The sequence below is a fragment of the Mustela lutreola genome, chromosome 14, assembly GCF_030435805.1.
Source record: "Mustela lutreola isolate mMusLut2 chromosome 14, mMusLut2.pri, whole genome shotgun sequence".
NCBI classification, from domain to species: domain Eukaryota; kingdom Metazoa; phylum Chordata; class Mammalia; order Carnivora; family Mustelidae; genus Mustela; species Mustela lutreola.
Genome location: NC_081303.1, coordinates 48,638,390 through 48,652,648, shown reverse-complemented (window position 1 = coordinate 48,652,648; position 14,259 = coordinate 48,638,390). Strand labels below are relative to the sequence as shown.

At 45.0% G+C, this 14,259-nt stretch overlaps 1 protein-coding gene across 1 annotated transcript; it reads left to right on the top strand.

Moving 5' to 3' along the window:
* Positions 1 to 2,425: 2,425 nt before the first annotated feature.
* RABIF (RAB interacting factor) lies at positions 2,426 to 14,259 on the top strand. Its single transcript, XM_059145348.1, has 2 exons — positions 2,426 to 2,728; positions 11,695 to 14,259. The coding sequence occupies exons 1-2, from the start codon at positions 2,429 to 2,431 to the stop codon at positions 11,938 to 11,940; spliced, it is 546 nt and encodes a 181-aa protein (XP_059001331.1). The 5' UTR covers positions 2,426 to 2,428; the 3' UTR covers positions 11,941 to 14,259.

Sequence of the window (14,259 nt, the reverse complement as noted above, 5' to 3'; positions counted from 1 at the left end):
GGGGGAGCAGGCGATCAGCTGTATGTCCTTTCTTTTCTTCCCATTCACCTTACATGTTAGCCAAGTAGCTCTTCTGTGTTTCTCTGTTAGACATGGGTAAGAGGTAGCCTATCCCTTTATCCTTGTGGGTAAAATATTTATATAAAAATGGCATAGGTATCGACTCCTCTCACACTTGGAGTTTACATGAAAGCCAAACAGAATAAAGAGGACTCAATTTTGAGCTCATTTAGTACATACCCTCTTGACTTTAGGATTTTATTCACTCTTCGCTTAGAGTTATGTCACGTGACGTAAACAGCTATCCGGAAGGCCTGTCCTGCAACACTGCAAAAAATCCTGATATTTCCAGAGAAAAGGGAAGGGGGAGCCAAAGAGGAAGTTATTTTCTGTAAAGGAGCCTGCCAACCTTTCCTCAGCAGATGGATTGCGCCTGCTGATCAGACCACAGCTATGAAACATGTGATTCCTCCTATCAGGAAGAGATCCAGGGGAGGCAGGGAAGTGAGGGGGTAAAGAACCGATGGCTATCTTTACTGCTGACTTTTGTGAGTTTCAGACCAAATTCCCAAATCATTCATATATGGCATCCATAACTGAATATTCTGCAGAAACTGAAACTCTTTGCTCTCTTTCCACTCCTCCCAGTCTTACAAGCTTTGCTCATGCGTGTACAGAGGTACCCCTAATTTAGGGGTGGTTCTTGTTTTTCTAGCTCTCTTAGATGGCAGCCAGCCACTTAGTTATCCTGTCTCAGAAATCTATCATTTATCTTGTATCACCCCTATTACAATACAGACATCCAGTGCATTTCTAAATTACATGATTTTATCTTTTAAAGTTCCAAATACATTCCTATATATGTATTCCCTTTGCTACTGCATAGTTCAGACCTATATCTCTTGCCCAGACTCCTGGAATAATAGCCTCTTGATAGTTTTACCTATACTCTTCCAGTCTAGAACCCCTCCATTTTGTCATCAGTGATCTTCCTAAAGTACAACTAGGATCATTACAATACCTAACATACAGCAAATTTTCAGAGAATATCAAAATTATTCCTAGCCCAAAATTCTATTGATTCGCATTGCCCATATTACAAAGATCAAATTCCGGGGGTGCCTGGGTGGCTCAGTGGGTTAAAGCCTCTGCCTTTGGCTCACATCATGATCCTCAGGGTCCTGGGATCGAGTCTGCATTGGGTGCTCTGCTCAGCAGGGAGCCTGCTTCCCCATCTCTCTCTGCCTGCTTGTGATCTGTCAAAAAATAAATAAAATCTTAAAAAAAAAATTCAAATTCCTTCACGTGACTTTAGACCCATGGTGCTCTGGGCCTGCTCTACCATTCTGATCTTACTTCCCTCTACTATTCTTTCTTCCCGTAGGTATAGGTAGTTCAGTGAACTACTAACCATTCTTACATTTGTTCTCAACTGTGTATGCTGCTGTTGTTCTATCTGAAATAATCTTTAAAAAAAAAAAATCCTAGTCACATTCAGATGCCTTATTCAAATGTCACCTAGGAAAAGCCTTTCTGACTCTCCAGATGAGGATTATTCCCTAATCCTGGCTTCCATTTACTTTGTTCCCATAGTAGTCTTTATCACATATCATTAGTTTGGAGTATGACTTCCTGTTCTCAAATATAGGGTCCCTATTACCATTGTATTGTCAGGGTGTAATTATATTACAGAACGACTCACTAAATGTTGAATTACTGAAGGACAAAGAGGAAGAAGAAAAACAGGCAGATGGTGGTGGTAGGTAGTAGATTAGATGTTACCTAAAATCAATAGCTTAGTTCCTTCATATTCTCCTTCCCTTGACATTTCAGGATATCCATGGCCTAATGCACTAAAACGGGGGGCAAGCTAGAGATCTAATCAAATGGAACAGGAAAGTATAGTGTAATCACCAAGAGCAGTGGCTTTTTCTGATCTTTACCTTTCTCAGTTCTGCACTGAGAGTAATTAGTGACAACCCCATAAGGAAATTGTGATAATTCAATAGATTGGTTTCTAAAGCGTATCAACACGGTGTTTTGCCACATAGTAAACAGTATGATCAGAACAGAGACCAGCAATTAAAGCTTCGAGGCATCTTTTTCCAACACCAAAAAGGTACATGTCCCTCTAAATAGTCTCTTACTGAATGAACTAATGTGGATAAGACTTGCTGATGGGTAGGCAGTGTGACCCGGATTCCCTTCACATCGCCTCCAGAAACATCCCCATTCGTTCCTAGGACTAAATTTAAATTTCAGTAAACAAAGATTTGGTCAACTTTAGTGAATTACCTATCCGGGTTTTACTCAATAATACGGGAAGGCCGGTGACCAGGTGAGTATGAAGAGGATTTGTCACGTCCCAGGAAGTAGGTGACCCTGTCACAAAGCCAGCGGACACCTCACCACTCAGGTTAAGCGATGAATGGGGCGCTTGCGCAGTAGAATCCAGGGCGAGGGCAGCGGACGCCTGCGCAGAGCGGGAGTGGCCGCACGCTCCCCGCCCCGTCTCGGAAAGCCGCGCCAGCGCAGTTCCGAAAGATCCCGCAGAGACAGCGCCTGCGCGGCCGTGGCAGAGGGAGCCGTGGCGGTAGCGGCGATGGAACCAGCCGAGCCGCTGAACGACTTAGTGTCAGCCGAGGGCCGAAACCGGAAGGCGGTGCTGTGCCAACGCTGTGGCTCCCGGGTGCTGCAGCCAGGAACCGCTCTCTTCTCCCGCCGACAGGTAGGGAGGCAGGTTGGAGGCCGCTCACACCCGCACGTCTTCACAGGGGCCGCGGCGGCTGGAGTCCCGGTCCCCGCGCGCGTTTCCGGAGACCGCGCCCCTAGTCGCGGCTCGGCTCCGCCCGAGGCTGTCCGCGCCGGAGTTGGGGCAGGAGCGCAGCCCGGAGCGGGTCTCCCGGGACGACCGACCCCGGGCCCCAGCCCGGCGCTAGGTGTGGACGCTGCTGCTCCGCGTGCCGTGCGGTGTGGTGCGGGGCTGAGCCGAGCTCGCCGGCTTCCGAGGGCCCGGCGCGCCGGGACACACGCTGCCAAGCGGCCCGATGGCGCCCGGTGTACCGGCACTCTCGGCCCGCACCGCGCCGCACCGCCGCTCTTCCTGACGTCCGGCGGCCTCTCCGCTCCAGGGGAGCTCTCGAAACAACTTCAGTGTGGGGAATGTGGCAGATGCCTCCCGTGACCTACACGCTTTACCAGGGTACTGGGTGGAACGCAAGTTTCCCACGCGAATCCTGTTTCAGGTGGGATGGACACCTCAAAGTCAGTTTTTTTGTTTTTGTTTTTTATTTTATTTATTTATCGGGGGGGGTGGGGGGTAGAGAGCGAGCACAGGCAGACAGAATGGCAGGCAGAGGCAGAGGGAGAAGCAGGCTCCCCACCGAGCAAGGAGCCCGATGTGGGACTCGATCCCAGGATGCTGGGATCATGACCTGAGCCGAAGGCAGCTGCTTAACCAACTGAGCCACCCAGGCGTCCCTCAAGTCAGTTTTGAAGGAAGATTTAATTTCTGTTTTAATCTTTTCTTCAAGTTACCAATTGTAAACTGTTCATACTGCCATCACCCCCCAAAGGGGAACGCTGAAAACAGTTTTTGTATTTTGGTAAATTTTTATTGAGGTGTAGCATACCCACAGGAAAGTGCAAAGTATAATCTCATTCCAGCTCATTCTGTCACTCAGAATTGTTCCTAAAAATATGCTCTACCCTCATGACCTAACGCACTGGGAGTTAGGTATCAACATAAGAATGGGGGGGGGGCACACTCAGTCTATAACTGGGTGATACTGGCAGCTAGTACTGAGAAACCAGAAATGCTGCCAAGCATCCTGCAAAGCCTAAGACACCAACCTCCCTCCACCTGGCCCCACAACAAAGAATTCTCCATCCCAGAATGTCATTAGTACCAAGATTGAGAAACCATTTCCTAGACTACAAAGCTCATTCGCTTGTGTAATCCCAGTTGAGTTTACGAAATCATTACCAACAATCGTGGTCGTTTGTACCACTAGCCTGTGAGGTCCTGTATCTTACCCACCTGCGTATCTCCTACTCTTAAGACTGGGCACATAAGGGCACTTGGGTGGCTCAGTGGGTTAAGCCTCTGCCTTCCGATCAGGTCATAATCTCAGGGTCCTGGGACTGAGCCCTACATCAGGCGCTCTGCTCAGCCGGGTGCCTCCTTCCCCCTCTTTCTCTGTCTGCCTCTCTGCCTACTTGTGATTTCTCTCTCTGTCAAATAAATAAATAAAATCTTCAAAGAAAAAAAAAGAAACACTGTGCACATAAGATAATAGATAATTGGATTTAAATAAATTAGTGAACAAAAGCTATTAGCCCAGTGTAAATAATGAGTTGGCAGGGAGAGTATGCCACTGTTGGTGCAGCATATGTTCTTTGTAAGTCCTATTACTTTTGGGTTTAAGATCTTATCTATTTTTTAATATTTTATTTACTGTTTTATTTTACTTATTTATTTGGTGCAATCTGTATTCTTTGTAAGTCCTTTAACTGTTTAAGATTTTATTTATTTTGGGCGCCTGAGTGGCTCAGTGCGTTAAGCCTCTGCCTTCTGCTCAGGGTCCTGGGATCGAGGCCCACATTGGGCTCTCTGCTCAGTGGGGAGCCCACAACCCCCCCCACTGTCTCTCTGACTACTTGTGATCTTTCTCTATCAAATAAATAAATAAAATCTTTTTTTTATCTTTTTTTTTTTTTAAGATTTTATTAATTTATTTGGAGGGCAGAAAGCAAGCACAAGCAGGGGGAGCAGGGGGCAGAGGGAGAAGCAGGCGCCCTGCTGTACAAGGAGCCTGCCGTGTGGCTCGATCCAGGACCCTAGGACCACAACCCGAGCTGAAGGCAGCCGCTTAACCAACTGAGGCACCCAGGTGCCCCTATAACTGGTTCGGTTTTACATATATAATGTTCATACCCTTGGGACGCCTGGGTGGCTCAGCTGGTTAAGCAGCTGCCTTCGGCTCAGGTCATGATCCCAGCGTCCTGGGATCGAGTCCCACATCGGGCTCCCTGCCGAGCAGGGAGCCTACTTCTCCCTCTGCCTCTGCCTGCCATTCTGTCTGCCTGTGCTCGCTTGCTCTCCCTCTCTCTCTCTGACAAATAAATAAAATCTTTAAAAATAAATAAATAATAAAAATAAAAAATAAAATTTCATACCCTTGAATTTGGTACTTCTTGAAATCTTATCTAAAGTTGATGACAGAGGAAATTATAATGAAGCTGAACAGAGGTGGAGGGAACAGCAGTGTGATGTTTCGCTGTTGTTAGAGGAAGTATGGTATGTTTGAAGAACTAAAACTTGGCCAGAACACAGGATGTAATAAACTGGCAGGAAATGAGGCCAGATGGAGTTGAGGGGATTGGAATAGAGGAGGTGAGGGAGCTCTGGGAAGGACTCATCCCCTTGCGGGGTAGAAGCCCATCAGTGAAGGTAGGATGTGGAATCAAAAAGTTTCCTTTTTGGAAACTAAGCCAGGTGCCAGTCAGCTGTGGATACTACAGGGTGATGAGGCCACCTCAGATGACCATGACAGGTCACCAAATGGCAGAAACCTTAAAAAGGAGCAAAGGTGGATGTGAGGATGTAGGAGTAATAATTTGGAAGCAAGAAGAGCACTGGTTCCCATTCCCCATCCAGAAGTAGGAGGAGTGTCAGAGAATGGGCAGCACCCAGGAGTCAGTGGTGCTGTCCTCGGCCAAGAGCCTTATTTCTTTGAAGACAAAGAGAAAGGGGAAACACTCACCAAAGTTTGAGAAGGTAGGAAAGAGTGATGATGTTATAAGAGAAGAGGGTGATTTCCCTTGTTCCATTTTTGGGGGCGGGAGATTGATGGCAGGAGTGGGCAGTGGAGGATTAACTCAGAGAGAGGAGGTACAGAGCGGTGTCTGGTGAAGAATATGAGAGCAGAGGACCTGAGAGCGCACCGAAGAGCACTTTCTTCTGAGGCAAAACACGTCCTTAATCCACGACCCAGCCAGTACACTGTGGGACCTGTATCCTGGGGAAATGAAAACCTATGTTCACACAAAAACCTGTACATGGACTGTCTATTGCTCCTTTACTCATAATATCCCCCAACTGGAAACAGCCCAGGTGTCCTTCAACAGAGGAATGACTAAAGAGACTGGTCAGCCATCCATTGGAGTGAACTACAGTGGAGTGACCTAGTACGCATACAACTTGGACGCATCTCCAGGGAATTCTGCTGAGTGAAAAAAGCCAGTCCTCAAATATTACATACTATATGATTCCATTTCTGTGCCGCTTTTGAGTTTTGGAAATGGAGAGCAGGCGAGTGATTGCCAGGGTTAGGAAAGGGGGCCGGGGGCTTTGGTAAGTCTGGTTAAAAAGGTGACGAGAAGGATCCTCCTGCTGGTGTCTTGACTGTGGTGGCGGAGACACGAACTTACCCAGGGTAAAATTGACAGAACTCTATATACACACATTTCACACAGAAAGGAGTCCAAGTAAACTGGGGACATCTGAATGAAAGCAGCGGAGTGTATCCGTGTTGATGTCCTGGTTGTGATTTTATACTCTGGTTTTGCAAAATATTACCATCTGGGGAAACTGTATTACCAAAAAGAGGGTACATGGAATTTCTGTATTGTTTCTTAAATAGAAATAGTATATATGTCTTTGTATTATTTATTCACTACATGTGAACCTATAATTACCTTAATAAAACTTTAAAACTGATTAAACATTTTAAAAATCAGGATATTAGGCTAAGTGAAATAAGCTAGTCACAAAAAGAACTACTGTATGATCCCACTCTTACAAGGTACCAAGGGTAGTCAGATTCACAGAAACAAAAAGCACAGCAGTGGTTGCCATGGACTGGAAAATGGGGAGTTGGTGTTTAATGGGTACCAAGTGCCAGTTCGGGAACATGAAAAAATTCTAGAGATGGATGGGGTGATGGTTACAATAACAACATATATGATATTTAATGGCACTAAACCACACACTAAAACATGACTTAAACAGTAAGTTTTAGGGGCGCCTGGATGGTTCAGTTGGTTGAGCTCTGAGCGTCTGACTCTTGATTTTGGCTCAGGTCATGATCTCAAGGTCCTGGGAAACCCCATCCCCAACCCCCATCAGCCTCCACGCTCAACAGGGAGCCTGCTTGAAGATTCTCTTTGTCCCTCTTCCCCATTCTCCTGCTCACGCTTGGTCTCTCTTTCTCTCTGAAATAAATACAGTCTTTTTTAAAATTGCTAAGTTTTATGGTATGTATATATAGTTGATCACAAAAAGTTAGGAATTAGAATGGAACATGCATCTCAACTATGTTAGGCAATATTCTGGTTCTCTGTTGCTACGTAACAAAACCACCCAAGGCTGGTGATTTAAATTACTAACATTTATTTTGCCTTACAGTTTGGGGAGTTGACTGAGCCTAGCTAGACGGTTCTCATTTGGGGTCTTTCATGTGCAGTCAGAAGGGTCATCTGAAACGCTCCCTCCCTCATGTGGCCTGGGAAGACTCACACACCTAAGCACTGGGACAGGTTCCAGGGGCCTCTCTCCCCATGGGGTCCTCAGAAGCTGCAGTTCTTACATAGAAGCTGAAGGCTCCCAGAGCAAGTGTTCCCACAGAAACCGCCAAAAGCAGCCTGGCCTTTTCTAAGCTAGCCTGTCACCTCTCTCACACTTGACTTAATCAGAACTGGCACAGCGGGCCGCCCATGCTCAGGGAGAGAGGCATAGACTCCGCCTCCTGGTGGAAGGATTGTCAAAGAATTTGTGCACGTTTTAAAACCACCACAAATGCAGAAGGGAGAAAATTTCAAAAAAGTTACCAGAAGTTTACTCTGTATTGTAACAGTTTTTATTTTCATCTATATTGTATGTAGCATGCTTGCCAAGTTTTCTACCATGAGAATGGATTTTTACAAAGAGAAAGAATTTTTAAAAGAGTACTTACCTGCGTACCTGGGTGTACCTGGGTGGTACCTGGGTGGCTCAGTGGGTTAAGCCTCTGCCTTCGGCTCAAGTCATGATCCCAGGGTCCAGGGATCAAGCCCTGCAATGGGCTCTCTGCTCAGTAGGGAGCCTGCTTCCCTTCCTCTCTCTGCGTGCCTCTCTGCCTACTTGTGATCTCTGTCTGCCAAATAAATAAAATCTTAAAAATTAATGAAATGAAAGGGTACTTAAACAGTTTTTTTTTCCCTTTTCAAAGATTTGCCTGCTGCTCCCCCTGCTTGTGCTCTTCTCTCTCTCTCTCTCTCTCTCTCTCTCTTTTTTTTTTTTTTTGGATTTTATTTTTATTTATTTGGCAGACAGAGATCACAATTAGGCAGAGAGGCAGGCAGAGAGTGGGGGAGAAGCAGGCTCCCTGCCAAGCAGGGAGCCCAGTGCAGGGCTCGATCCCAGGACCCTGGGATCATGACCTGAGCTGAAGACAGAGGCTTTAATCCACTGAGCCACCCAGGTGCCCCTCTCTCTTTTAAAAAGGATTTTATTTATTTGGGAGATAGAGCACACGAGCAGAGAGAAGGGCAGAAGGAGAGAGACAAGCAGACTGATCAGGGAGCCTGAGGTGGGGCTTGATCCCAGAATCCTGGGATCATCACCTGAGCCAAAGGTAGACTCTTAACTGAGGTGTCCAGGCTCCCCTGTTAGCAGTTCTTGAAAAAGCAAAAGGAGTTCTGCTGATACTCTCACTTCCTGAGGTGGGACATTCTACATCTCTTTGAAGAGGTGGTCCAGGATTAGGGTACTGGCTAGGGTCTTGAGCAGCTAACCCACCTGGTCAGGGAGGGAACTGGCGACTTTGGCCCCCAACCAGCTGAGTTAGCAGCCTCAAATTATATAGTAATATCTTGATTTCCACCCCAGTGGTCTGTCTAGAAGGCCTAATTGTATTCCAAATGTTAGATCCCAGAACTTGACCCTGCAGTAGCCCTGAGCTCTGCAGAGAATGGGTTGGGATCCACACAGATACGTATACAACGTACACATAAACAAGTCTAGTCTTGTGGATCTGACTTAAAGGATTTAAATAAAAATGGGAATGTTGAGAAAGAAAGGGAACAGGACCCAGTTTGACTCCTTGAATGAATGATTAATAGTATTTCCTTTAAAATCTCTACTCAAAAGAGGGGAGCCTGTGTGGCTCAATCATTAAGCATCTGCTTTTGGCTCATGGTCATGATCCCAGGGTCCTGGGTTCAAACCCCACATCAGGCTTCCTGCGGGAAGCCTGCTTCTCTATTCCCTCTCTCACTGTGTCTGTCTCTGTCAAATAAATAAAATCTTTTTTAAGAAAAAAAATTTTTTTTAAATCACTACTTGGGGGTACCTGGGCGGCTCAGTGGGTTAAAACCTCTGCCTTCAGCTCAGGTCATGGTCCCAGGGTCTGGGATCGAGCCCCGCATTGGGCTCTCTGCTTGGCAGGGAACCTGCTTCCTCTTCCCTCCCTGCCTGCCTCTCTGCCTACTTGTGATCTTTGTCTGTCAAATAAATAAATAAAATCTTAAAAAAAAAAAAAAAAGAAAATTAAAAAATCACTACTCAAAAGGGACTGCAGAGGTGTTTGGGATTATAAAAAAATAAAAGACAGTGGGAGGGAAGCTGGTGCTCCTTTGTTAGACACTTTTTATTTTTTTTTAAAGATTTTATTTATTTATTTGAGAAAGAGACAGTGAGAGAGAGCATGAGCGAGGAGAAGGTCAGAGGGAGAAGCAGACTCCCCGTGGAGCTGGGAGCCTGATGCAGGACTCGATCCCGGGACTCCGGGATCATGACCTGAGCCGAAGGCAGTCGTCCAACCAACTGAGCTACCCAGGCGTCCCTGTTAGATACTTTTTAAACTAACGTTTAAACAGTCTTTGATTTTTCTCCCCTTCAAGTTTCACTCGCCTTCTGTTTAGTTAAGATGTTGCTTTCATACCTACACTAAAGGCCAGAAATACTTGTAGGGAAGTTTAGGCCCACAGAGAGCTAGAGCTAGGATTGGAACCCAGGTTTCCCCGTCCCTGAATTTTTATTCCTCTTCGCTTCTGCCTGTTCCCATTTTCACTTAGGGTAAAACAAAGCATTGGGGACTCATTTAAACATCAGATGAGGTGAAAAGGGCAACTGGAATGACAGTGTAAGAGGAGGAGGGACTCTCCTATTTTGTGACATCCTCAAATGCTGTATCAGGTGACACACCTCTAGGGTAGTGCACAGATACCTGTGCTCATAAGCCAAGTGCTTGGAAGATGGGGAGTAGAAATGTTCTGGATCCGTGCTCCCTCCTCCTTTCAGTGCTCCCTCCTCCCCATTAGGGACAGCCACTGGCCAGAATCTGGTCCAGACTTCAGAGGTGCAAACTCCAGGGTATTGAATACAGACCAGGAGCTCTGTGGTTCCCTAACTATAGCGTTCGGAAGAGGCTTGTTCATCTGACCCAAAGCATTTGCCTCTTTTGGACTAATGTAAGTGCAGTTTGTTGTTGTTGTTGTTTTTTAATTAAAAAAAAATGTTTTTTGCTTTTATTCTGCTTGCTAATGTCAGACTAGCTCACTGAGGCCATCCTGTTCGAGTTTGGGGATGCAGTAGAACTGTACCCTGGGGTGGAAAATGAGTGCACTGGCAGCAGCCATAATGATGAGGGGCAGAGGGGTAACAAGCTTTGCTGGCATTGTGTCTTCGTGTACGCTGGGGCAGCTAAAGCTGTATAAAGTAACCATAGGGAAAAAATTAAAGGTTGTGTATGTGCGTGAAGCTTTGTCCTAATGATCAGGAAGGCATGTTGATTAATGGGTTCAAAGATCCTTGGGATGATATTCCAAATTCTAGAAGTAGATTTTCCTTTTTAGTGCTTTTTGTAAGATAAATCCAGCATATACATAACACTATTAGAATATAGCAAAGCCAGATATCCTTTATTTATTCTTTTGATAAATATTTGAGTTCCTGCTCTGTATCCATTATTATTCTGGGCACCGGGGTTATAATAGTGAACGGGAAAGGTGAGCTCCTTGCTTTCCTGGGGCCTACATTCTAGTGGAGGGAGACCCATGGTCAATAGCTAAGCCAATAAATTAGTAATTTCAGAGAATGATATACAATAAAGAGGTAGTGGCATAAGGAAGCTTTTGGGGGTGACAAATACAGTTGTCATCTTGCTGGTAATGGTTTATTAGTATTTGCATGGGCCAAAATGAATCAAATTATACACTTCAAGTATGTGCCATGTATGTTTCAATTATACCTCAGGAAAGGTATTTTCAAAAATAAAATACAGTGGGCAGTATGGGAAGCTACCTGAGATTGTTTGGTCAGAGAAGGCCTCCTTGAAGAGGTTGTATTTGAGCTGAATATCATGGAGCCAGCCTTGCCAAGATCGGAGGGCAGAGCACACTCACCCATTCTGCAGAAGGCAAGGCAAGGCAAGAAGGCCAGTGTGGCTGGCCTTACAGACCACGGTGAGGACAGCAGTAAAGCCACATGACAGCAGCACATTACATCTTTCATTTGTCTTAAGAAATCCAGGCATGGACTAGAGGCAACAGAAGAGCCACCCAACATCCTGGTCCATAACTTAGTGATTGGGCTGCTCGTTTCGTTTTCATTCCAAGAAACTGCCAGGGAGCATGTGAAGTATCAGCAGAATGGGGTGATGATGGGCCTGGGCCAATCAGCTTGCGAATTGCTTGTGTTCTCTTCCACTGCAGCTTTTCCTTCCCTCCATGAGAAAGAAGCCCGCTCTGGCTGACGGCAGCAATCCTGATGGCGATCTCCTCCAGGAGCACTGGCTGGTTGATGACATGTTCATCTTTGAGAACGTGGGCTTCACCAAGGACGTGGGCAACATCAAGTTCCTGGTGTGCGCAGACTGTGAAATCGGACCAATTGGCTGGCATTGCCTGGATGACAAGAACAGTTTCTATGTGGCCTTGGAACGGGTTTCCCATGAGTAACTGAGGGGAGAGGGACGCAGCTCCAGCCGCGACTATAAAAGCTACTCCCCTCGAGAACTGGCATGTAAGCTGGTGTACTTGCTCTGGCGCCGCCTTCTCTGTACTGATGTAAATGATGAGTATCGACATGTCCAGCTGAACATGCATAGGGCTGACCCCGCTTCCTTAAAGCCTCAAGTGCATGCCTCCTACGTAGCTCACTTTGCAGCCCAACATCTCCTGATCTCCCTTTTCCCCCAGTTGCAGGACACTGGAACATGGCCACAAATCTCTCATCCCTGTGGCATCCCGCCTGGGCTCCCTGACCCTGGACTCCCTTGTTTCTTGCTCTGTAAGAGCAACTTCCAGCCTTTCAGCCAAGATGACACCTGACAGCTGATGCTCATGCTAATAGTTGAAATGCCACCTTTTTGTCTCATTCAAGAAAGCATACAAGTGTCTGAGAGTGACTTTGTCGTATGACTAACTTTATCTACAGTAATTTATTCTTTTTAAAAGTGTAGCATTTACAGACTTTGGAATTTAAGCTACTACTAAGAAACACATTACTTTGGACACACCTGTAATACCATGTTCTAGAGCCAAGCCTCTAGGTGGATAGTGACTTTATATTGTGAAGATGAATATATCCCCCTTTCCCTTCAAATCTTGCCATGATTTCTCTTTACATGGTAGCCTGAAGGTTGAGATTTTCAACCCTATCTGGCAGCCAATCCAAGGAAAACTCAGCCCTGGCTTTGAAACAGAGTGGAGGATGCAGGATATAGGAGGGACAGACCCTTGCCACATTGTATGTGACTTTGCAGGTTTGTCTTATCTGTGCGGGTAACTCTTCCTTTAGGAAAGACTTCTCTGATGGATAGAGTCATCACTTACTGAACCTACCAGGCATGCTCATCGTGGTTTTGGTTCACTTAGAATCCTTGTACCAACCCAGAACACAGACTTTCTGTCCAGATGCCACTATCTCTATAGCTGTGGGGACTGCTCTAACAGTTCGAGGTTAGCAGACTGATTCACCCTTCAGTATGATCGTCACTGGTTCTGTCATTTCTCTTCTGAAATAACATCTTAGGAATTTCTGTGACCCGGTCTCAGGTGTCCTCGCATAAGCCCTACGTCTAAGATTGAGGAGACCCTAGAATTGAAATAAGGACTAAACAGAAACCTTACAATCTACAGCCCCTCCTTCTATATCTGTTCTCTGCTTGCTTCTGCCTTCTTTCTCCTGAGAACTTTTCTAAGGGCTCCCCAACTAAAAAGTGTGGGCCTTGGGCACGGTTTTGCAACCAACATATCTAGAAAGGTGGCTTCCTTCCCCAGTCATAGCCTCAGTGAGCTCTAGTTGAAAATGAGAGAACTGTTCTCTAGACAGTCAAATGTCCGTGATTTTTGCAGAAAAACAACTGTGAGAATTATCCACTCAGGTCAGAAGGAACAAAACCAAGTAGATGCCTCTAGGGGCACATGGCCCCTTCAATCACAAGCCAAAACCTAAGCAAAGCTTTTTTTTTTTTTTTTTTTTTAGATTAGATTTTTGACTTCTCTTTCCTTTTTTAATCACAGAAATACCATGTGTTCACTGAAGATAAACACAAAAATGGGTATAAACATTTTTTTAATCCACATTTCCACCATCCAGAGATTGCTTCTGGTAGTGTGGTGAAACTCCGGTTCTCAGTGTTTTTCTAAATGTATATATAAACATGTATGATTTTTAAAAATAAATACAGTATCATACTGTGCTCTTTTACGACTTGCTTTTTCCATTTGACAAAATAATGACTTCCCATGTTAACAGATAACCATCCATGAATACCCTTGTTTTTAGCATTCCATTATATTTCTGTCTTATCATTTATTTAAACAATCTACTATTAGATTGTCTCCAGTTTCTTATAAACAATGTGATGTAATGTGTGACTTTATAGTTAAATCTGAATACACATTTGTAATTTTTTCCTACATTATTAGAAGTAAAATATGCACGTTTTCATGGATTGACACATATTCTTCAGAAACAGCTGTGCAAACCCACCTTCCTCCAGCAGCGTAGATGAGCACCCATTTCTCTGAAACCTTCCTAACACTGGGTATTTATTATCGTTGAAAGAATATTTTGCCACTTTAATAGAAAAAGTATCTCCTTGTTTTAATTTGCATTTATTTTATGTTTAATTAAATTTTTATATATTTTCTGGTCATTTGTATTTTTTTCTAGAGAATTGCCAAATATTGTTGCCCGAAGAGCCAAAAATATCAAGTTGTTATTCTGCCTTTGCAATTTAATTGGAAATAAATGCATTTAAACAGTAGAAA